Here is a 22,500-nt window from a genome sequence, read left to right on the forward strand (position 1 = left end):
ACACTCTCACACACACTCACACACACACACCTCCTACACATAACTCCTACACACTCTCACACACACTCACACACACACACACACAGCCTGCAGACCCCAGCCCCCCTGGAGAGCTCACCTGTACACACACCTCCTACACACTCTCACACACACACACACACACACACACACACACACCTCCTACACACACCTCCAAAACACTCTCACACACACATTCACACTACACACACCTCCTACACACTCTCTCACACACACACACACACTACACACACCTCCTACACACGCACACACTACACACACACACACACACTCACTACACACACCTCCTACACACTCTCTCTCACACACACACACACACACACACACACACACACACACACACACACACACTACACGGACCTCCTACACACTCACACACACACTACACACACCCTCACATTCATCTCACACACTCAAATTACATACAAACACCTGCTCACCAGCATATACAATGCAACAATTAATTTAAGTCAACAAGTAAATGTTATTGTAATGTTTGTTCTATGTGGGAGTGCTGTGCTGAGGTGTGCTTGTTTTGTCTCCAGGCCCCAGCCTGTGCCTGCTGCTGCGAGGGGCTGCCGGGCGGAGGCAGTTGGGGCTGGGCTACCAGCCGGAGTGCCGGGCAGATGGCAGCTTCTCTCCGTCCCAGTGTGACGTCACACACTGCTGGTGTGTTTCCTCAGACGGCCGGGAGCTGGCCGGGACCCGGAGCACACGCAGCACAGGAGCCAGACCCCACTGTGACAGTAGGGTCACTGTCACCTCTCTCTCTCTCTCTCTCTCTCTCTCTCTCTCTCTCTCTCTCTCTCTGTCTCTCTGCTTGACCCAGACTCTCTAACGTGACTCATGTCTCCTCAGGTCCCCAGTGTCCATCTCCCTTCTCTGCTGACGCCTCCATCTCCCAGGGTGCACTGCTGTGTCGCTCCCAGGCCCTGGGCGGACAGCAGAGGCAGAGCTGTGACCTCACCTGTCACCATGGCTACGACAGTGCACTTCCTGTCAAGCGCTTCCTGTGTGATGTCGACACCCAGACCTGGCTGGAGGACGCCCCACTGCCTCAAGCCTGCCAGAGTAACTCACCCTGAGCCCTGACCCCTGAGCCCTGACCCCTGAGCCCTGACCCTGCCAGTTTAACTCACCCTGACCCATCCTAACTATATGTGTGTGGGGTGTGTGTGTGTGTGTTTCAGAGGTCCAGGTGTACCAGACAGTGCAGTCCTCTGTGCTAGTCCAGCTGTCTCTCGCTGAGTCTGCACAGCCCTGCTCCTCCTCCAGCCTGCAGGCCTCCCTGCTCACAGACATGAGAGCCCAGGGGCTCTGCAGCCTGCAGGTGTGTGTGATCCTGTCCTCTGTGTGTCTCCAGGTGTGTGTGTGTGTGTGTGTGTGTGTGTGTAATCCTGTCCTCTGTGTGTCTCCAGGTGTGTGTGTGTGTGATCCTGTCCTATGTGTGTCTCCAGGTGTGTGTGTGTGTGTAATCCTGTCCTCTGTGTGTCTCCAGGTGTGTGTGTGTGATCCTGTCCTCTGTGTGTCTCCAGGTGTGTGTGTGTGATCCTGTCCTCTGTGTGTCTCCAGGTGTGTGTGTGTGTGTGTGATCCTGTCCTCTGTGTGTGTGTGTGTGATCCTGTCCTCTGTGTGTCTCCAGGTGTGTGTGTGATCCGGTCCTCTGTGTGTCTCCAGGTGTGTGTGTGTGATCCTGTCCTCTGTGTGTCTCCAGGTGTGTGTGTGTGTGATCCTGTCCTCTGTGTGTCTCCAGGTGTGTGTGTGTGTGTGTGTGTGTGATCCTGTCCTCTGTGTGTAGCTGTCTCCCTCAGGGTCCTCGGTGTCTGTGTGTGAAGAGGGCTCGGTGCGTGTGGAGTGTGTGAGCGAGGGCGGGGTCACGCTGGAGGTCGTCTGGAGGGCGTCTCTGCTCGACCTCCCGGTCGCCGTGCTGCCTGACCTCCATGACATCGGTGAGGAGACTCACTAACAGAGCACCCATCAGACAGCACTAACAGAACCTGCCTCTCTCTCATGTCTAACCCGTCTCTCTCTCATGTCTAACCCGTCTCTCTCTCTCATGTCTAACCCGTCTCTCTCTCTCATGTCTAACCCGTCTCTCTCTCTCATGTCTAACCCGTCTCTCTCTCTCATGTCAAAGCAGTCTCTCTCTCATGTCTAACCCGTCTCTCTCTCTCATGTCTAACCCGTCTCTCTCTCTCATGTCTAACCCGTCTCTCTCATGTCTAACCCGTCTCTCTGTCATGTCTAACCCGTCTCTCTCTCTCATGTCTAACCCGTCTCTCTGTCATGTCTAACCCGTCTCTCTCTCATGTCTAACCCGTCTCTCTCTCATGTCTAACCCGTCTCTCTCTCTCATGTCTAACCCGTCTCTCTCTCTCATGTCTAACCTGTCTCTCTCTCATGTCTAACCCGTCTCTCTCTCTCATGTCTAACCCGTCTCTCTCTCTCATGTCTAACCTGTCTCTCTCTCATGTCTAACCCGTCTCTCTCTCTCATGTCTAACCCGTCTCTCTGTCATGTCTAACCCCTCTCTCTCTCCAGACGTAGCTCTGGGTGAGGCCAGGCTCCAGGCGGGACTAATGGGGCTTCTGGGTAGGGCGCCGTATCGCTCCATCGTGACCTCTGACCCCCAAGTGATCTTCACCCTTCCCCCCACCTTCGGCTGCTCCCCTGGGTACCAGGCTGGTACAGCGGGCACCGGCTGTGGTACGTCCCCCTCTCTCTACCACCCTGTGGAGACTCTCTCTCTCTCCCTCTCTCTATCTCTCTCTCTCTACCACCCTGTAGATACGCTCTCTCTCTCTCTTTCTCTCACTACCATTCTGTAGAGATGCTCTCTCTCTCTCTCTCTCTCTCTCTCTCTCTCTCTGTCTCTCTCTCACTCTCTACCACTCTGTAGAGAAGCTCTCTCTCTCTCTCTGTCTACCACTCTGTAGAGATGCTATCTCTATCTCTATCTCTCCCTCTCTCTACCACTAGAGAGAGGGAGAGATACTGTAGAGACTCTGCCACACCTGTACAGAAGCTCTCCATTTCTTATTCTCTCTCTTGTTTCTCTCAGCCTTGCTCTCCCCCCTCTCTCTCTAACTCTCTCTCTTTATTTCTCTTTCTCCCCCCCCCCCCCCCCCCCCCAGTGCTGTGTCCAGCAGGTGCGTTCTCCAGTGGGGGTGTGTGTCGGCCCTGCCCTCCGGGCTCCTACCAGGAAGAGGGGGGTCAGGACTTCTGCAGCCCCTGTCCCAGAGACAGCACCACGGCTGCAGCCGGAGCATCCTCTAAGAAACACTGTAAGAAGCTAGGCTAACCGCTAGTAAACACTGTAAGAAGCTAGGCTAACCGCTAGTAAACACTGTGAGAGTCTAGGCTAACCGCTAGTAAACACTGTGAGAGTCTAGGCTAACTGCTAGTAAACACTGTGAGAGGCTAACTGCTAGTAAACACTGTGAGAGGCTAACTGCTACTAAACACTGTGAGAGGCTAGGCTAACTGCTAGTAAACACTGTGAGAGGCTAGGCTAACTGCTAGTAAACACTGTGATGGGCTAACCGCTAGTAAACACTGTGAGGTGCTAGGCTAACCGCTAGTTAATACTGTGAGAGGTTAATAACTAATCTCACATGGTGAGGCTTTAACTGCTTATCTCTCTCTCTCTCATATGTGTGTGTATGTGTGTGTGTGTGTGTACCCGGCAGGCATGACAGAGTGCCAGCGCAAAGGACTACAGTGTTCTGAGAGAGGGGACTTCCTGTTGGCCCAGAAGGACTTCCTGTCAGGGAGATGGGTTTGTGTGACAGCCGGGGGGGCGGAGCTAGCGTGGACAAACAGGGAGGAGCCTCTGTCCGAGGATGAGTGTAAAGGTACCGGTACCTCAACTTTCCAGGAGGAGGAAGTGGTTTAGCAAGACAGACAACAGATACAAGACAGAGAAGAGTTTCAGTATGTCCTGTGTGTGTGTGTGTGTGTGTGTGTGCAGTGCTGGGAGGATTTGAAGACGTTCCCACATCCAGACTCATCCTGGAAGCTGAAGATTCACACCTGATCAGGTCCCAGTCATCTAACACCACCCTGGAGAAACATCTCCACACCTGCCTTCAAGGTCCCAGTGAAACACAGGCTGCTCTCTCCTCTTCCCTCCTCTCCTCCCTTCTCATCCTCTCTCCTCTTCTCTCCTCTCTCTTCTCTCTCCTCTCCTTTATCCTCAATAACCACACCCTCATGTGGTGTACTGTACTGCTTTATTAAAATATCTTATAAAGAATGATGAACTGAAGCTGATTGAATATCGATAATCTTATGAAGCCCTATGGATATTGCATGTGTTATACATGATGATTGAGGTCAGGGGTTGAATCCTGCTGCATGTTGTGGTGTCCCAGCGTGTGCCCAGGAGCAGGGCTGCTTCCACCTGGCGGTGTCCTCAGCAGGGGGCCAGGCTCACTGTGAGCTCTACAGCCAGCAGCCCTCCAACCTGCACTGCAACACCTCCGACCAGGTACGCTCTCCCCTGGAGACCAGGTGCTCTCTCCTAGACATCAGGTCTCCTATAGGTACTCTGTCTGAAGCTTGACCTTTTCTGACATCCAGACCAGGGGGTTTCTGGGTAATCCTGAGGCGGCCATGTTTAAGAGGCTTCGCTGCTACCTGAGGGTGAGAGGCGGGGCCAAAGGAGACTTGCTGGTCCTCAGGAAGAAAGGTATTCACCTTTCCACACACACACACACACACACACACACACACACACACACACACACACACACACACACACACATGCCAACACACACAGGCAAACAAGCAATACAGTACAGTATCTCATCCCAACACACACTCGAAGCCCTAGTTCTTCAGTACCAGCCTGCAGGTTTACCCCCCTCTGCTGGAGTACATATGTAACAGCAGCCTCCACCCCCAGGTGAGCAGGTCACCGTGCAGAGCGGCTTTGAGAGGATGCCGTTCCGCAAGCTGACCTCGGGGGTGTACCGGACGGTGGTGTTCCCCGCGGAGGGAGCCAGTGTCACGGACGCACACCGCTTCTGTCAGGACGCGTGCAGCTCAGACTCCTGCTGTGAGGGCTTCCTGCTCAACGCCAACATCCTGGACGGAGGTAGGGCTACGGTAGCCATGGAGACGCTCCGGAGGAACGTTACACGTCCGGCTTCAAGTTCGGTGTGATGTTAGTTCTTTTTGTATGCATTCTTACACCTCCTAACTTCACCTCCCCTCTCCCCATGTCTCCCCTCCCCTGCCCTACCCTCCCCTCACCAGGCAGTATCATGTGTGGTCTGGTGCGTTCCCCCTCGGTCCTCCAGTGTTCGGAGGGTGACTGGGATGTGTCTGGGCTGGCCAGCTCTGCCCGGGTCTGTGGCGCTGGGCTCACCTACGACCAGGACCACAAGAGCTTCATCTTCAACTTCGGAGGACAGAACTTTGTTATCAGTAAGAAACACAGCTCACTGTACGGCTAAACCTCACCCTGGTCCTCCTCTCCCTCCTCCTCCTCCTCCTCACCCTGGTCCTCCTCTCCCTCCTCCTCCTCCTCACCCTGGTCCTCCTCTCCCTCCTCCTCCTCCTCCTCACCCTGGTCCTCCTCTCCCTCCTCCTCCTCCTGCTCCTCACCCTGGTCCTCCTCTCCCTCCTCCTCCTCACCCTGGTCCTCCTCTCCCTCCTCCTCATCCTGCTCCTCACCCTGGTCCTCCTCTCCCTCCTCCTCACCCTGGTCCTCCTCTCTCTCCTCCTCTCCCTCCTCCTCCTCCTGCTCCTCATCCTGCTCCTCACCCTGGTCCTCCTCTCCCTCCTCCTCACCCTGGTCCTCCTCTCCCTCCTCCTCACCCTGGTCCTCCTCTCCCTCCTCCTCTCCCTCCTCATCTCCCTCCTCCTCCTCCTGCTCCTCATCCTGCTCCTCACCCTGGTCCTCCTCCTCACCCTGGTCCTCCTCTCCCTCCTCCTCTCCCTCCTCATCTCCCTCCTCCTCCTCCTGCTCCTCATCCTGCTCCTCACCCTGGTCCTCCTCCTCACCCTGGTCCTCCTCTCCCTCCTCCTCACCCTGGTCCTCCTCTCCCTCCTCCTCCTCCTCCTGCTCCTCCCACTCCTCCGCCCCCTAATGTTGGTGTTTCATGTTGGTGTGTGTTGCAGCGGATGCAGCATTGCCAGCGTCCAGTAAGAACAAGAGTGACTACCAGGCCAGCATCATTATCTTCCAGGCCATCTACCTCCACACAGGTACCACAGCACACACATACTTCTGCTATATAAATATACAGTTTAAGAACATCATAATGTAAAGTAAGATACATGGATTTGAATATCCTTGAAAGAAGTAAGAAGAAGTTTTTTAGTGCCAAACTACAAATACTCATTTGCAGTGTGCCTTCCTGTGTCAGGTGTGAGTAACAGTACCGACGTCTCCAGCACCTGTGTGGGAGGTCAACCCACCCCAGACCCCCCAGGTGAGTACCCGCCCCCACACACACACTCCTCCTAGCGGGCCAGTCAGGGATCAGGGGTCAGGGTGGTGACCCTGTGCTTGCTGTGTTCCCAGCTGTGGTCTCAGAGTCGTTTGAGCGTCTGGAGGTCAGCGAGGTTCTGGTGGAACCAGACAGGAACGTGCCTCATCTTCTCTACTTCATCTCCAAACACACCTTCTCTCCTCACAGCGCGCTGCTCTGGTGTCAGACACGTGTGTACCTGAGGCCCACACACAAACACACGCACACACACACACACACACACAGACACACGTACACACACACAGGCACACATGTACACACGCACAAAGTCACACACATACACCACTGTCAAAACCACTGTATCATGTGTGAATGTGTATTTGAATGTGTGTGTATGTACTGTGTGTGTACGTGAATGTGTGTATGTGTGTATGTACGGTGTGTGTGTACTGCGTGTGTGTGTGTGTACGGTGTGTGTGTGTACTGCGTGTGTGTGTGTGTACGGTGTGTGTGTGTACTGCGTGTGTGTGTGTGTACGGTGTGTGTGTGTACTGCGTGTGTGTGTGTCCCAGGCTGCCAGGAGGAGGAGCAGTGTTCTGTGCTGGATGTGAGGAGTGAGGGGGACAGGTTCTACAGCTGCTCCCTGTACCCCGACCCCCGGGTGTGTGGAGGCTACGACACACCTCTGAGGCAGCCCTGTCTCCCCCGCCTCCCCCAGCCTCTCCACAACCCCCACATCAAGAAGGGTGAGTACACCCTCCTCCCCCACTCCTCCCTCGCCTCCCCCAGTCTTCCCCACAGCCCCCACATCAAGAAGGATGAGCATGCCTGTGTGTGTGTGTGTGTGTGTGTGAGAGCAGTGGACCTGTCCGGAGGGGTGAAGAGCTTCTACAGGCGTGTGTCCTTCAGGAAGATGGTGTCCTACTCTGTCCGCAGTCGTGTCAGCCTGTCAGCCAACACCCTGACAGACAGGTAGGACTGTACCTCAACACTACCCCAACACCCTGACAGACAGGTAGGACTGTACCTCAACACTACCCCAACACCCTGACAGACAGGTAGGACTGTACCTCAACACTACCCCAACACCCTGACAGACAGGTAGGACTGTACCTCAACACCCTGACAGACAGGTAGGACTGTACCTCAACACTACCCCAACACCCTGACAGACAGGTAGGACTGTACCTCAACACTACCCCAACACCCTGACAGACAGGTAGGACTGTACCTCAACACCCTGACAGACAGGTAGGACTGTACCTCAACACTACCCCAACACCCTGACAGACAGGTAGGACTGTACCTCAACACTACCTTCAGACTATACCTTAACACTACCCCAACACCCTGACAGACAGGTAGGACTGTACCTCAACACCCTGACAGACAGGTAGGACTGTACCTCAACACTACCCCAACACCCTGACAGACAGGTAGGACTGTACCTCAACACTACCTTCAGACTATACCTTAACACTACCCCAACACCCTAACAGACAGGTAGGACTGTACCTCAACACTACCTCAACACCCTGACAGACAGGTAGGACTGTACCTTAACACTACCTCAACACCCTGACAGACAGGTAGGACTGTACCTTAACACTACCCCAACACCCTGACAGACAGGTAGGACTGTACCTTAACACTACCCCAACACCCTGACAGACAGGTAGGACTGTGCCTCAACACTACCTCAACACTACCTTCAGACTGTACCTTAACACCATACCACCTTCATACTAGTACTGTACTGTACTCAGCACTACCTCAATACTGTAACCGTGACAACCTTTTACAGCTTCATGGAATGTGAGAGACGGTGTGATGAGGATCCTTGTTGCCGTGGCATCGGATATGTTAGAGACAGGAAGTCTCCAGGTGAGTTGTAATTGGTTGGTTAGACGGAGTTAGGATGATGTGGAATGGCCATTTATTGATGTGTGTGTGTGTGTGTCTCTACACGTCTGTCTGTGTGTCTCTACACGTGTGTGTGTGTGTCTCTACACGTCTGTCTGTGTGTCTCTACACGTGTGTGTGTGTGTCTCTACACGTCTGTCTGTGTGTCTCTACACGTCTGTCTGTGTGTCTCTACACGTGTGTGTGTGTGTCTCTACACGTGTGTGTGTTTGTGTCTCTACACGTCTGTCTGTGTGTCTCTACGCGTGTGTGTGTGTCTCTACACGTGTGTGTGTGTCCAGGCGTGGAGGTGCTGTGCCTGACCCTGGTCAGCCTGGGAATCCAGACGTGCGGGGAGGAGGAGGGGGAGGGGGGGTCGTCCTGGCGTGTGCAGGACTGCAGCCCCTCAGGGGTGGATACCAGTGTGGAGCCCTACGGCTGGTACGAGAAGCCAGGTGAGCCTGAGCCCTTAACCTGAAGCCCTCACCCTGACCCCTGACCCTGAGCCCTCACCCTGAGCCCTCCCCCTGACCCCTCACCCTGCCCCCTGACCCCTCACCCTGCCCCCTGAGCCTTCACCCTGAGCCCTGACTGGTCACCAGTGTGTTCTTCTCCATGCTGTATGATGGAGGACATTGTTTACCCCCATAGTGAACCAGTGGACTAAGTCTCCTGCGCTGTGCCCCAAGTTTGAGCTCCGCGCTCCTTCCATCAACGGTGAGAGATAAGAGTGTCTACCCCAACTATAGTTCCCTTCTCATTTATTCATTCCTTTAAAAGCACCACATCATGTTGAAACAAGATTCATAATGTCCTGTCTTTTACTCCCCTCCTCCCCTGTCCTCTTCTCTTCTCTCTTCTCCTCTCCTGTCCTCTCCTCTCATGTCCTCCTCTCTTCTCTTCTCCTCTTCTCTTCTCCTCTCCTCTCCTGTCCTCTCTTCTCCTCTCCTCTACTCTCCTCTCTTCTCTTCTCTTCTCTTCTCTCCTCTCTTCTCCTCTCCTCCTCTCCTCCTCTCCCCTCTTCTCCTCTCCTGTCCTCCTCTCCTCAGTGAGTATGGAGGGGTGGAGGCTGTTAGGGGGTTCATCTGTGCTGGTGGACCCCTCTCTCTCCACCTACGACGTGCTCCACCTCAGCCAGGACATCTCAGAGGACCTGCAGAGGACCACGGCCTGGTGTCTCTCTGGTGAGCACACAGCCCCTGCCTGTGGATGTGTGGTGTGTGTGCATTCTGTGTGTGTGTTTGTGATGTGTATATTCTGTGTTGTGTGTGTGGTGTAGTGTGTGTGGTGTGTGTATTCCCTGTGGTGTGTGTGATTGACGTGTCTCCCTGCTCAGCGTGTGAGGAGGCGGAGTCTTGTGCGGCGGTGACGGTGAGGAGGGCGGAGTCAGCTGTGCGCTGCGTCCTGTACCCAGACACACGCACCTGTGGCCCCGCCCCCCAGGCTCGGCACTGCAGGCTGGTCGTCAGGGAGACCGCCCCCCTCGTCTACCTGAGAGGTGGGTCTGAACGATGCTGAGGTTGGGGTCACGGTCAGGTTAGGGTAATGGTTAGGTTCATGGAAGGCTGTGATAAGGCGTAACTGAAACTCTAGTGTTCAGTTCCAAACCCAGCACGGGCTTCAGCAGCAACATCAGTGTTCATCCCGGGGCACGGAATGCTGCTGGGCGTCGCCAGGACAACGGCTCTGGGATCAGACAGGAAGACAGTTATCCAGTTCCTGGGAGTTCCGTATGCCCGTCCTCCAATAGGAGCGCAACGTTTCAGCGCCCCGGAGCCGGCAGTGTGGAGCGGAACGTGGAACGCCACGGTACCCCGGTGAGTGGGCCCCACATCACCCTGCTGTTGTTGATCTACCTCAGGGCTAACCTGTTGTTGTTGTTGATCTACCTCAGTGCTAACCTGTTGTTGTTGTTGATCTACCTCAGGGCTAACCTGCTGTTGTTGATCTACCTCAGGGCTAACCTGCTGTTGTTGATTTATCTCAGGGCTAACCTGTTGTTGTTGTCGATCTACCTCAGGGCTAACTTGTTGTTGTTGATCTACCTCAGGGCTAACTTGTTGTTGTTGTTGATCTACCTCAGGGCTAACCTGTTGTTGTTGTTGTTCAGAGCGAGCTGCCTGCAGCCTGGCGACCTGGAGACCTCAGCCTCCAGTGAGGACTGTCTCTACCTCAACATCTTTGTCCCCAGCGGCATCGTGAGTGAAACTTAGTCTAATCTAGTGTCTGCAGGTGTAACCCAGCATCATTTATTTAATCTGTCAAAGTCTCTCCATCTCACCCAGTTGTGTGTGTGGGTGTGTGTGTGTGTGTGTTGCTGCCATGGTGACAGAAGGGGAGCACTGCTGTGTTAGTCTTCTTCTACAACCCCTCCAGTCCAGCCAATCACAGCTCACCTGGTCTGCTAGATGCCTCTCACCTGGCTGCCGTGGGCAACATTGTCGTGGTAACAGCCCACACCAGGGTGGCAGCTCTGGGATTCCTCAGAATAGGTACACACACACACGCAGGCACACACACACACACAGGCACACACACACGCAGGCACACACACGCAGGCACACACACACACATAAATGCATCACACACACATGACATACCGAGACAGACACACATGCGTCACTTGCGTTTATGACTAAGTGCATTTGTAATGTGTGTGTGTGTGCGTATGTGTGTGTGTGTATGTGTGTGTGTGTGCGTGTGTGTGTGCAGGCTCCGCCCTGCCAGGTAACTCCGGCCTGCAGGACCAGCGGGCTGCTCTGCTCTGGGTTCAGGACCACGTGGCCCGGCTGGGGGGGGACCCCAGGAGGGTGACCGTGGGGGCGGAGAGGGGCGGAGCTGACGTCACCAGCCTCCACCTGCTGTCCTCCCAGACTCCGCCCCTCTTCCAGACTCCGCCCCTCTTCCAGCGCATGCTGCTCATGGTGGGTCCCTCCTCCTCTCTCACCATCTCACTATCACACTGTCACACTATTTCACTCTCTCATTCTCTCACTCTCTCACTCTCTCACTCTCACTCTCCCAGCGTAAAGTTAGGGCTCGGGTGTGTGTGTGTGTTCTGGTCCACGGTGTGTGTGTGTTCTGGTCCATGGTGTGTGTGTGTTCTGGTTCATGGTGTGTGTGTGTTCTGGTCCACAGTGTGTGTGTGTTCTGGTTCATGGTGTGTGTGTGTTCTGGTCCATGGTGTGTGTGTGTTCTAGTTCATGGTGTGTGTGTGTTCTGGTCCACGGTGTTTGTGTGTTCTAGTTCATGGTGTGTGTGTGTTCTGGTCCACGGTGTGTGTGGTTGTGGTGTTAGGAGTGTGTGTGGTCGTCTACTCTCGTGGGGTTCCAAACGTCACAAGTGAAACATGAGAGACAACCTTGTGGAGCTTTTGTTCTTACCTGTGTGTGTATCTGGTTGTGTGTGTCTGGATGTGTGTGTGTCTGGTTGTGTGTGTGTCTGGTTGTGTGTGTGTCTGGTTGTGTGTGTGTGTGTGTGTTTGGTTGTGTGTGCGTGTGTCTGGTTGTGTGTGTGTGTCTGGTTGTGTGTGTGTGTCTGGTTGAGTGTGTGTGTGTCTGGTTGTGTGTGTGTGTTTGGTTGTGTGTGTCTGGATGTGTGTGTCTGGTTGTGTGTGTGTGTGTCTGGTTGTGTGTGTGTGTGTCTGGTTGTGTGTCTGGTTGTGTGTGTGTGTGTGTGTCTGGTTGTGTGTGTGTGTGTCTGGTTGTGTGTGTGTCTGGTTGTGTGTGTGTGTCTGGTTGTGTGTGTGTGTGTCTGGTTGTGTGTGTGTCTGGTTGTGTGTGTCTGGATGTGTGTGTGTCTGGATGTGTGTGTCTGGTTGTGTGTGTCTGGTTGTGTGTGTGTGTGTGTCTGGTTGTGTGTCTGGTTGTGTGTGTGTGTGTGTCTGGTTGTGTGTGTGTGTGTCTGGTTGTGTGTGTCTGGTTGTGTGTGTGTCTGGTTGTGTGTGTGTGTGTGTCTGGTTGTGTGTGTGTGTGTCTGGTTGTGTGTGTGTCTGGTTGTGTGTGTGTGTGTCTGGTTGTGTGTGTGTGTGTCTGGTTGTGTGTGTGTCTGGATGTGTGTGTGTCTGGTTGTGTGTGTCTGGATGTGTGTGTGTCTGGTTGTGTGTGTCTGGATGTGTGTGTGTCTGGATGTGTGTGTGTCTGGTTGTGTGTGTCTGGATGTGTGTGTGTCTGATTGTGTGTGTCTGGATGTGTGTGTGTCTGGTTGTGTGTGTCTGGATGTGTGTGTGTGTGTCTGGTTGTGTGTGTGTGTCTGGATGTGTGTGTGTCTGGTTGTGTGTGTCTGGATGTGTGTGTGTCTGGATGTGTGTGTGTCTGGTTGTGTGTGTCTGGATGTGTGTGTGTCTGGTTGTGTGTGTGTGTCTGGATGTGTGTGTGTGTGTCTGGTTGTGTGTGTCTGGATGTGTGTGTGTGTGTGTCTGGTTGTGTGTGTGTGTCTGGATGTGTGTGTGTCTGGTTGTGTGTGTGTGTGTCTGGTTGTGTGTGTCTGGATGTGTGTGTGTCTGGTTGTGTGTGTCTGGATGTGTGTGTGTCTGGTTGTGTGTGTGTGTCTGGATGTGTGTGTGTGTGTCTGGTTGTGTGTGTCTGGTTGTGTGTGTGTGTGTCTGGATGTGTGTGTGTCTGGATGTGTGTGTGTGTGTCTGGTTGTGTGTGTGTGTGTCTGGTTGTGTGTGTCTGGATGTGTGTGTGTGTGTCTGGTTGTGTGTGTCTGGATGTGTGTGTGTGTGTCTGGTTGTGTGTGTGTGTGTCTGGTTGTGTGTGTGTGTGTCTGGTTGTGTGTGTGTGTGTCTGGTTGTGTGTGTGTGTGTCTGGATGTGTGTGTGTGTGTCTGGTTGTGTGTGTGTGTGTGTCTGGTTGTGTGTGTGTGTCTGGATGTGTGTGTGTGTGTCTGGATGTGTGTGTGTGTCTGGTTGTGTGTGTGTGTGTCTGGTTGTGTGTGTGTGTGTGTCTGGTTGTGTGTGTGTGTGTCTGGTTGTGTGTGTGTCTGGTTGTGTGTGTGTGTGTCTGGTTGTGTGTGTGTGTCTGGATGTGTGTGTGTGTGTCTGGTTGTGTGTGTGTGTGTGTGTCTGGTTGTGTGTGTGTGTCTGGATGTGTGTGTGTGTGTCTGGTTGTGTGTGTGTGTGTCTGGTTGTGTGTGTGTGTCTGGATGTGTGTGTGTGTCTGGATGTGTGTGTGTGTTCCGCAGGGTGGCTCGGTGTTCTCCCCCTCCCTGCTGCTGGGTGATGCTGAGGCTCGGCGGCAGGCCCTGGCCCTGGCCCGCCAGCTGGACTGCCCCACCTCAGACCCCAACCCGCTCATGTTCTGTCTGAGGGGGGTCCCTGCTCGTGTGCTCAACGCTGCCCAGACCAAGGTAGGCCAGGCTGGTCTAGTCTAAAATAGGCCAATCTGGACCAAGCTGGGCTAGTCCAGTCCACACCACGATAGGTTAGACTAGTCCAGACTAAATATGTCTAGTCTAGTCCAAGATAGGCTAATGTGGTAGGCCTTAGGCCTTATTATGTGTGTGTGTCTGTGTTGTGTGTGTGTCTGTGTTGTGTGTCTGTGTTGTGTGTCTGTGTTGCGTGTGTGTGTTGTGTGTCTGTGTTGTGTGTGTTGTGTGTCTGTGTTGTGTGTGTTGTGTCTGTGTTGTGTGTGTGTGTTATGTGTGTGTGTTTCCCAGCTCTTGGCGGTGAGTGGACCCCTGCAGGCGTGGTCTCCGGTGGTAGATGGGCTGCAGGAGGCTGCCGGCCCCCAGGGGGCGCTGCAGAGCTCTGGCCCTCACAGTGTCGACCTCCTGCTGGGATCCTCGGCTCACGACGGCCTCATCAGCAGAGCCAGGAACATCAAGGTAAGCAGGACCCAGACTCTCTCTAGTAGCCCTCCTCAGGACCCAGGCTCTCTCTAGTAGCCCTCCTCAGGGCCCAGGCTCTCTCTAGTAGCCCTCCTCAGGACCCAGGCTCTCTCTAGTAGCCCTCCTCAGGACCCAGGCTCTCTCTAGTAGCCCTCCTCAGGACCCAGGCTCTCTCTAGTAACCCTCCTCAGGACCCAGGCTCTCTCTAGTAACCCTCCTCAGGACCCAGGCTCTCTCTAGTAGCCCTCCTCAGGACCCAGGCTCTCTCTAGTAGCCCTCCTCAGGACCCAGGCTCTCTCTAGTAGCCCTCCTCAGGACCCAGGCTCTCTCTAGTAACCCTCCTCAGGACCCAGGCTCTCTCTAGTAGCCCTCCTCAGGACCCAGGCTCTCTCTAGTAACCCTCCTCAGGACCCAGGCTCTCTCTAGTAGCCCTCCTCAGGACCCAGACTCTCTCTAGTAGCCCTCCTCAGGACCCAGGCTCTCTCTAGTAGCCCTCCTCAGGACCCAGGCTCTCTCTAGTAGCCCTCCTCAGGACCCAGGCTCTCTCTAGTAGCCCTCCTCAGGGCCCAGGCTCTCTCTAGTAGCCCTCCTCAGGACCCAGACTCTCTCTAGTAGCCCTCCTCAGGACCCAGGCTCTCTCTAGTAGCCCTCCTCAGGGCCCAGGCTCTCTCTAGTAGCCCTCCTCAGGACCCAGGCTCTCTCTAGTAGCCCTCCTCAGGACCCAGGCTCTCTCTAGTAGCCCTCCTCAGGACCCAGGCTCTCTCTAGTAGCCCTCCTCAGGACCCAGGCTCTCTCTAGTAGCCCTCCTCAGGACCCAGGCTCTCTCTAGTAGCCCTCCTCAGGACCCAGACTCTCTCTAGTAGCCCTCCTCAGGACCCAGGCTCTCTCTAGTAGCCCTCCTCAGGACCCAGGCTCTCTCTAGTAGCCCTCCTCAGGGCCCAGGCTCTCTCTAGTAGCCCTCCTCAGGACCCAGGCTCTCTCTAGTAGCCCTCCTCAGGGCCCAGGCTCTCTCTAGTAGCCCTCCTCAGGACCCAGGCTCTCTCTAGTAGCCCTCCTCAGGGCCCAGACTCTCTCTAGTAGCCCTCCTCAGGACCCAGGCTCTCTCTAGTAGCCCTCCTCAGGGCCCAGGCTCTCTCTAGTAGCCCTCCTCAGGACCCAGGCTCTCTCTAGTAACCCTCCTCAGGGCCCAGGCTCTCTCTAGTAGCCCTCCTCAGGACCCAGGCTCTCTCTAGTAGCCCTCCTCAGGACCCAGACTCTCTCTAGTAGCCCTCCTCAGGACCCAGGCTCTCTCTAGTAGCCCTCCTCAGGACCCAGGCTCTCTCTAGTAGCCCTCCTCAGGACCCAGACTCTCTCTAGTAGCCCTCCTCAGGACCCAGGCTCTCTCTAGTAGCCCTCCTCAGGACCCAGGCTCTCTCTAGTAGCCCTCCTCAGGACCCAGGCTCTCTCTAGTAGCCCTCCTCAGGACCCAGGCTCTCTCTAGTAGCCCTCCTCAGGACCCAGGCTCTCTCTAGTAACCCTCCTCAGGACCCAGGCTCTCTCTAGTAGCCCTCCTCAGGACCCAGGCTCTCTCTAGTAGCCCTCCTCAGGACCCAGGCTCTCTCTAGTAACCCTCCTCAGGACCCAGACTCTCTCTAGTAGCCCTCCTCAGGACCCAGGCTCTCTCTAGTAGCCCTCCTCAGGACCCAGGCTCTCTCTAGTAGCCCTCCTCAGGGCCCAGGCTCTCTCTAGTAGCCCTCCTCAGGGCCCAGGCTCTCTCTAGTAACCCTCCTCAGGGCCCAGGCTCTCTCTAGTAGCCCTCCTCAGGACCCAGGCTCTCTCTAGTAGCCCTCCTCAGGACCCAGGCTCTCTCTAGTAGCCCTCCTCAGGACCCAGGCTCTCTCTAGTAACCCTCCTCAGGGCCCAGGCTCTCTCTAGTAACCCTCCTCAGGACCCAGGCTCTCTCTAGTAGCCCGCCTCAGGGCCCAGGCTCTCTCTAGTAGCCCTCCTCAGGACCCAGACTCTCTCTAGTAGCCCTCCTCAGGGCCCAGGCTCTCTCTAGTAGCCCTCCTCAGGACCCAGACTCTCTCTAGTAGCCCTCCTCAGGACCCAGGCTCTCTCTAGTAGCCCTCCTCAGGACCCAGGCTCTCTCTAGTAGCCCTCCTCAGGACCCAGGCTCTCTCTAGTAGCCCTCCTCAGGACCCAGGCTCTCTCTAGTAGCCCTCCTCAGGACCCAGGCTCTCTCTAGTAGCCCTCCTCAGGACCCAGGCTCTCTCTAGTAGCCCTCCTCAGGGCCCAGACTCTCTCTAGTAGCCCTCCTCAGGACCCAGGCTCTCTCTAGTAGCCCTCCTCAGGACCCAGGCTCTCTCTAGTAGCCCTCCTCAGGGCCCAGGCTCTCTCTAGTAGCCCTCCTCAGGACCCAGGCTCTCTCTAGTAGCCCTCCTCAGGACCCAGGCTCTCTCTAGTAGCCCTCCTCAGGACCCAGGCTCTCTCTAGTAGCCCTCCTCAGGACCCAGGCTCTCTCTAGTAACCCTCCTCAGGACCCAGGCTCTCTCTAGTAGCCCTCCTCAGGGCCCAGACTCTCTCTAGTAGCCCTCCTCAGGACCCAGGCTCTCTCTAGTAGCCCTCCTCAGGGCCCAGGCTCTCTCTAGTAGCCCTCCTCAGGACCCAGGCTCTCTCTAGTAGCCCTCCTCAGGACCCAGGCTCTCTCTAGTAGCCCTCCTCAGGACCCAGACTCTCTCTAGTAGCCCTCCTCAGGACCCAGGCTCTCTCTAGTAGCCCTCCTCAGGACCCAGGCTCTCTCTAGTAGCCCTCCTCAGGACCCAGGCTCTCTCTAGTAGCCCTCCTCAGGACCCAGGCTCTCTCTAGTAGCCCTCCTCAGGACCCAGGCTCTCTCTAGTAGCCTTCTCTCTTTCCCTCTCCCCTTCCTCCCCCTCACTTCCCCTTCACCACCGTCCCCTCTCCCTCTCTCCTCCACTCTCCTAGCTGACCCTGATCCTGACCTTGACCCTAGTTGACCTCCCTTCCTTGCCTCTGCAGAACTTTGAGCAGCTGCAGGGCCGAGCGGACAGCAAGACGGCCTTCTACCAGGCCCTGTCAGAGTCCCTGGGCGGGCGGGAGGCCAGCGCCCTGGTGAAGGAGGCAGCCACCTGGTTCTACTCCCTGCGGCACTCACCCACCCCCGCTGGCTACAACCTGTTCTCACAAGCTCTCAACAATGCCACCAGGTGAGCAGGTCTGGGGGCTGGTGTGTGTGTCTGTGTGTGTGTGTGTGTGTCAGTGTGTGTGTGTGTGACAGCACAGCTGAACTAGAACTGAAGGTGTTTGAACACCTACAGAGTTGTTGACATCCCTCTCTATCTCATCTCTTCCACCATCCTCTCTCTCCTCTGTTTCTATCTTCTCTCTAACTTTCCCGTCTCTCTCCTTTTGCCTCCTCCCCCTTTTCTATGTCTCATTCTCTCTTCCTCTCTCGCTCTCCTCTTTCCTTTTTTCCCTCCTCTCTCTATTCTTACCTCTCCTCTCCTCTTCCTCTCTTCTCTTCTCCTCTTCCTGTCTTCTTCAGGGATCTCTTCATAGTGTGCCCCATAGTAAAGATGGCAGCCATCTGGGCAGCCAACAGCCGGTCCAAGGTGTTCCAGTACCACGTACCCGAGAGCTCAGCCCAGACAAGGTCAGCCCCTTCATCTGTGTGTGTCTGTGTCTGGTATGTGTGTGTGTGTTTGCATGTGTCTGATGTATGTGTGTGTGTGTGTGCATGTGCCTGATGTGTGTATGTGTGTATATATAAATGTGTGAGTGCATAATTTAGTTTCCAATATGTTTCATATTCCAGTTTGCCATCTTCTTAGTGCTGATGTGTGCTTTTGTCGTTGTCGTTGATGTGTCCAGCGGCCCTGCCTACGTGCCCCTGGACGTCCAGTACATGTTTGGAGTCCCTCACCACCCAGCCTCAGCCCACAGCTTCACCTCCTCAGAGAGACAGCTCTCCCTCCAGATCACCAGCTACATCGCTAACTTCATCCACTCTGGGTAAACTAGCCAACTAGTTAACTGGATCCACTCTGGGTAAACTAGCCAACTAGTTAACTGGATCCACTCTGGGTAAACTAGCCAACTAGTTAACTGGATCCACTCTGGGTCAACTAGCCAACTAGTTAACTGGATCCACTCTGGGTAAACTAGCCAACTAGTTAACTGGATCCACTCTGGGTAAACTAGCCAACTAGTTAACTGGATCCACTCTGGGTAAACTAGCCAACTAGCTAACTGGATCCACTCTGGGTCAACTAGCCAACTAGTTAACTGGATCCACTCTGGGTAAACTAGCCAACTAGTTAACTGGATCCACTCTGGGTAAACTAGCCAACTAGTTAACTGGATCCACTCTGGGTAAACTAGCCAACTAGTTAACTGGATCCACTCTGGGTCAACTAGCCAACTAGTTAACTGGATCCACTCTGGGTAAACTAGCCAACTAGTTAACTGGATCCACTCTGGGTAAACTAGCCAACTAGTTAACTGGATCCACTCTGGGTCAACTAGCCAACTAGTTAACTGGATCCACTCTGGGTAAACTAGCCAACTAGTTAACTGGATCCACTCTGGGTCAACTAGCCAACTAGCTAACTGTACAGGCTGTGGGAGGTAATTTGTATTTATTGGTTTTCATGGTTCATGGTCATGTTTTTCACAAACCTTGACCAGTGATTTTGTCATCAACACACAGTGTTCCAGACGATGTGCTGTGTGTGGAAGTGTGCTCAGCAGGGATCCTGTTCCTCTCCTCCACAGGGACCCTAACCAGGCCCACCCAGCCTCCCTGGCCCCCCCCAGCCCAGCGCTGCCTCCCTGGCCCCGCGTCCTGCCCCTGCCTGGGGGGGCGCTCTACAAGGAGCTGGCCGCAGGGCTCCGGGACCTCCAGGGCCTGCACAGAGAGGCCTGCTCCTTCTGGACGGACTACATACCTGCGCTCAGCTCAGCCACAGGTGGGACACCAGGTCACGCCTTTAACTACAACAGCCAAGCAGGTTTTCTCTACTTAGAGTGTGGATAGGGGTCAAACCAACCCTGCTCGGCGCTTCGAGTGTTAACCCTCACACACAGTCCTCATATACTGTGTCAGATGAATAGATATATATACCAAGCTCTGCCTTTAACCCTTGCGAATAGATAGGTATATATAGAAATATAAAGTGTGACTTGTGTTTCAGCCAAGCTGTCTGGAGATGGTCTGGGCTCCTCTCCTCCTCCTCCTCCTCCTGCTCCTCCTCCTCCTCCTCGTCCCGCTCTGACAGAGCAGCAGTCCAGCCTGCCGGCCCCCCGGACCAGCAGCCCGCCCAAGACCGAGAAGGACGCCTACAGTTAGACCGCTCCCTCCTTGCCACGGTTGCCGCGGACAACACCTACTAGTACCTTCAAGTCACATGACGCTGCCGTCACTGTTCTTATTTCTCAATCACTCTGTAGCAAACCACCTGTAAACACTTCACAATAAACATGTCGTCATTTTAAATTTGTTTTATGGTGTTTTCTTAGTGTGTGAGTGGAGTGTGGTGTCTGGGTGTTTGTGACTGAGGAAGTGTGTGTGTGTGTGTGTGTGAGAGAGAGAGACAGAGTGTGTGTGTGTGTGTGTGTGTGTGTGTGCGTGCGTGTCTGGATCCTCTCCACTCAGGGTTGTTTGTCAGTTTATTTTATTCAGTTTGTATGTACAGTGCAACCTTAGATAATATTATATTAAGGTTTGAGTAGTGATACATATTTTCACATCTGTAGCTATGTCTGGGATATAGTGTGTATATACATTCACAGGATATTGCTACAGATTACTGTATGGATTACGTAGTTCAAGTTATAAAAATGATAAAAGTTACAAAAATGGGGGTTTTCACAGAGACCTTCTCTGGTAAAACCTGTTACACTCCACAGTAACACGTCAATAACACACCAGTAACACGTCAGTAAAGCGTCAGTAACACGTCAGTTGTTCAAGACTACCATCGCTATGTTTTCAGTTTTGGACAACCCATATCGGTATAGCTCAGTGGTTAGAGCATCCGCCTGCAGCTCGAGTTGATCTCTGGTTCAAATCCCCCTGTGCTGTACATGGCTTTGGATAGATAAAAGCGTCTGCTAAATGAATATGTTATGATTACATTTTATGGTGTCAAACCTTGTGGTCTGGCGTTGCCGTCTCTCCCGGCCCCCAGCGGTCTCCGTGACTCCCTGCTGGGTGACGGCACGCTGGCCGGGGCAGAGAGGAGCGACGAGGAGGAGGAGGGGCGTGGACAACGCCACAGGCGAGCGGAGGGAGGGAGCACGAGGGGAGTCTGGCACACACAGCAGGAGTTTATTATCTTCAGCAGAAACACAGGTGGTAGCGGAGACCAGAGAGGTGGACCAGGTAGGAAGGAAGGAGACGGAGGGGAGAGGACAGCAGGTAGAAGACAAAGAAAACAAGCTCAGGACCAGAGAGGACAGATCGTTTCCCGGCCGGGTGAGAGGGGTCGGAGTTCAGAGGGGTCGAATGGGTCGAAGATCGGGAGGCTGAGGTTCTCCTAGCAGGCCATTTCTGTGGACTTAATCGCGGAGTGGTCAGAGGTTGTCACGGAGATGCTCTCCATGGAGGCATCGGTGTTAGAGTTGCCCCGGGGGTCGGCGAGGGCGGACTTGCCCCGCCCCTCGTTGGTGTGGGCGCGGCTCCGGGTCCCGTCGAAGGAGGAGATGCTGGAGCCAGAGGCAGTGCGGGAACGCACCAGGCGAGTCATGCTGGCCGCCGACACTGGAGGGACAGACTGGGAGTTACTGGGAGTTACTGGGAGAGACTGGGAGTTACTGGGAGAGACTGGGAGTTACTGGGAGAGACTGGGAGTTACTGGGAGAGACTGGGAAAGACTGGGAGTTACTGGGAGAGACTGGGAGTTACTGGGAGAGACTGGGAGTTACTGGGAGTTACTGGGAGAGACTGGGAGAGACTGGGAGTTACTGGGAGTTACTGGGAGAGACTGGGAGAGACTGGGAGAGACTGGGAGTTACTGGGAGAGACTGGGAGAGACTGGGAGTTACTGGGAGTTACTGGGAGAGACTGGGAGAGACTGGGAGAGACTGGGAGTTACTGGGAGAGACTGGGAGAGACTGGGAGAGACTGGGAGTTACTGGGAGTTACTGGGAGAGACTGGGAGTTACTGGGAGAGACTGGGAGTTACTGGGAGTTACTGGGAGAGACTGGGAGAGACTGGGAGAGACTGGGAGTTACTGGGAGAGACTGGGAGAGACTGGGAGTTACTGGGAGAGACTGGGAGAGACTGGGAGAGACTGGGAGTTACTGGGAGAGACTGGGAAAGACTGGGAGTTACTGGGAGAGACTGGGAGTTACTGGGAGAGACTGGGAGTTACTGGGAGTTACTGGGAGAGACTGGGAGAGACTGGGAGTTACTGGGAGTTACTGGGAGAGACTGGGAGAGACTGGGAGAGACTGGGAGTTACTGGGAGAGACTGGGAGAGACTGGGAGTTACTGGGAGTTACTGGGAGAGACTGGGAGAGACTGGGAGAGACTGGGAGTTACTGGGAGAGACTGGGAGAGACTGGGAGAGACTGGGAGTTACTGGGAGTTACTGGGAGAGACTGGGAGTTACTGGGAGAGACTGGGAGTTACTGGGAGTTACTGGGAGAGACTGGGAGAGACTGGGAGAGACTGGGAGTTACTGGGAGAGACTGGGAGAGACTGGGAGTTACTGGGAGAGACTGGGAGAGACTGGGAGAGACTGGGAGTTACTGGGAGAGACTGGCCCACTGATCATGTTCTAGTCTTACAGCAGCACTTATATAGCTCCTATACTGGTCCAGTCTAACCCCTATAGCTCCTATACTGGCCCTGTTTAATCCAGTCTAATCTACTTACTGTAGCCCCTCCCTGAAGTACTTACTGTAGCCCATGCCCTGGATGAAGTACTTGAAGGCCTCGGTCAGGGAAGCAGGCTGGTCCACCTGGGGCAGTCCTCCACAGTCCGCCATCTGCACACAGCAGGGTCAGAGGTCAGCCAGAGAGAGAGAGTGAGAGGAAGGGTTTCTGGGTAGTGTAGAGTCAGCAGTAAGAAGAGAGAGAGAGAGAGAGAGAGAGAGAGAGAGAGAGAGAGAGAGAGAGAGAGAGAGAGAGAGAGAGAGAGAGAGAGAGAGAGAGAGAAGAGAGAGAGAGAGAGAGAGAGAGAGAGAGAGAGAGAGAGAGAGAGAGAGAGAGAGAGAGAGAGGAAGGGTTTCTGGGTAGTGTAGTCTGCAGGAGGCAGCAGCAGGGCTGTACCTTCAGCAGGGTGGTCT

General features: G+C 54.6%; 2 protein-coding genes across 3 annotated transcripts in view; one reads left to right on the plus strand and one right to left on the minus strand.

The window, feature by feature from the left end:
* Nucleotides 1-19,701, plus strand: part of tg (thyroglobulin) — a 29,602-nt gene extending 9,901 nt beyond the window's left edge. The window contains exons 17-49 of the mRNA XM_062466139.1: nucleotides 585-785; nucleotides 898-1,110; nucleotides 1,230-1,369; nucleotides 1,838-1,988; nucleotides 2,581-2,745; nucleotides 3,174-3,323; nucleotides 3,729-3,893; nucleotides 4,010-4,132; nucleotides 4,413-4,528; nucleotides 4,621-4,729; nucleotides 4,946-5,137; nucleotides 5,299-5,469; nucleotides 6,166-6,252; nucleotides 6,414-6,479; nucleotides 6,572-6,709; nucleotides 7,052-7,225; nucleotides 7,340-7,451; nucleotides 8,284-8,363; nucleotides 8,684-8,836; nucleotides 9,033-9,098; nucleotides 9,431-9,565; nucleotides 9,718-9,879; nucleotides 9,982-10,198; nucleotides 10,492-10,579; nucleotides 10,714-10,873; nucleotides 11,094-11,305; nucleotides 13,566-13,730; nucleotides 14,040-14,207; nucleotides 17,226-17,413; nucleotides 17,752-17,859; nucleotides 18,078-18,218; nucleotides 18,981-19,174; nucleotides 19,400-19,701. Coding sequence (XP_062322123.1) covers nucleotides 585-785; nucleotides 898-1,110; nucleotides 1,230-1,369; nucleotides 1,838-1,988; nucleotides 2,581-2,745; nucleotides 3,174-3,323; nucleotides 3,729-3,893; nucleotides 4,010-4,132; nucleotides 4,413-4,528; nucleotides 4,621-4,729; nucleotides 4,946-5,137; nucleotides 5,299-5,469; nucleotides 6,166-6,252; nucleotides 6,414-6,479; nucleotides 6,572-6,709; nucleotides 7,052-7,225; nucleotides 7,340-7,451; nucleotides 8,284-8,363; nucleotides 8,684-8,836; nucleotides 9,033-9,098; nucleotides 9,431-9,565; nucleotides 9,718-9,879; nucleotides 9,982-10,198; nucleotides 10,492-10,579; nucleotides 10,714-10,873; nucleotides 11,094-11,305; nucleotides 13,566-13,730; nucleotides 14,040-14,207; nucleotides 17,226-17,413; nucleotides 17,752-17,859; nucleotides 18,078-18,218; nucleotides 18,981-19,174; nucleotides 19,400-19,554 — 4,865 coding nt within the window. The 3' untranslated portion in view covers nucleotides 19,555-19,701. The remainder of the gene's footprint in view (nucleotides 1-584; nucleotides 786-897; nucleotides 1,111-1,229; nucleotides 1,370-1,837; nucleotides 1,989-2,580; nucleotides 2,746-3,173; nucleotides 3,324-3,728; nucleotides 3,894-4,009; nucleotides 4,133-4,412; nucleotides 4,529-4,620; nucleotides 4,730-4,945; nucleotides 5,138-5,298; nucleotides 5,470-6,165; nucleotides 6,253-6,413; nucleotides 6,480-6,571; nucleotides 6,710-7,051; nucleotides 7,226-7,339; nucleotides 7,452-8,283; nucleotides 8,364-8,683; nucleotides 8,837-9,032; nucleotides 9,099-9,430; nucleotides 9,566-9,717; nucleotides 9,880-9,981; nucleotides 10,199-10,491; nucleotides 10,580-10,713; nucleotides 10,874-11,093; nucleotides 11,306-13,565; nucleotides 13,731-14,039; nucleotides 14,208-17,225; nucleotides 17,414-17,751; nucleotides 17,860-18,077; nucleotides 18,219-18,980; nucleotides 19,175-19,399) is intronic.
* Nucleotides 19,702-19,862: 161 nt separating this feature from the next.
* Nucleotides 19,863-22,500, minus strand: part of LOC134024068 (protein NDRG1-like) — a 12,955-nt gene continuing 10,317 nt past the window's right edge. For both annotated transcript variants that reach the window (XM_062466473.1, XM_062466474.1), the window contains 3 exons: nucleotides 22,484-22,500; nucleotides 22,113-22,200; nucleotides 19,863-20,967 (listed from right to left, as the gene is read on the minus strand). The exon at nucleotides 22,484-22,500 is cut by the window's right edge and continues 83 nt beyond it. In XM_062466473.1, the coding sequence (XP_062322457.1) occupies nucleotides 20,744-20,967; nucleotides 22,113-22,200; nucleotides 22,484-22,500 (329 nt within the window). In that variant the 3' untranslated portion in view covers nucleotides 19,863-20,743. The remainder of the gene's footprint in view (nucleotides 20,968-22,112; nucleotides 22,201-22,483) is intronic.

This window comes from Osmerus eperlanus, chromosome 7 (assembly GCF_963692335.1).
Source record: "Osmerus eperlanus chromosome 7, fOsmEpe2.1, whole genome shotgun sequence".
Taxonomy (NCBI): Eukaryota; Metazoa; Chordata; class Actinopteri; order Osmeriformes; family Osmeridae; genus Osmerus; species Osmerus eperlanus.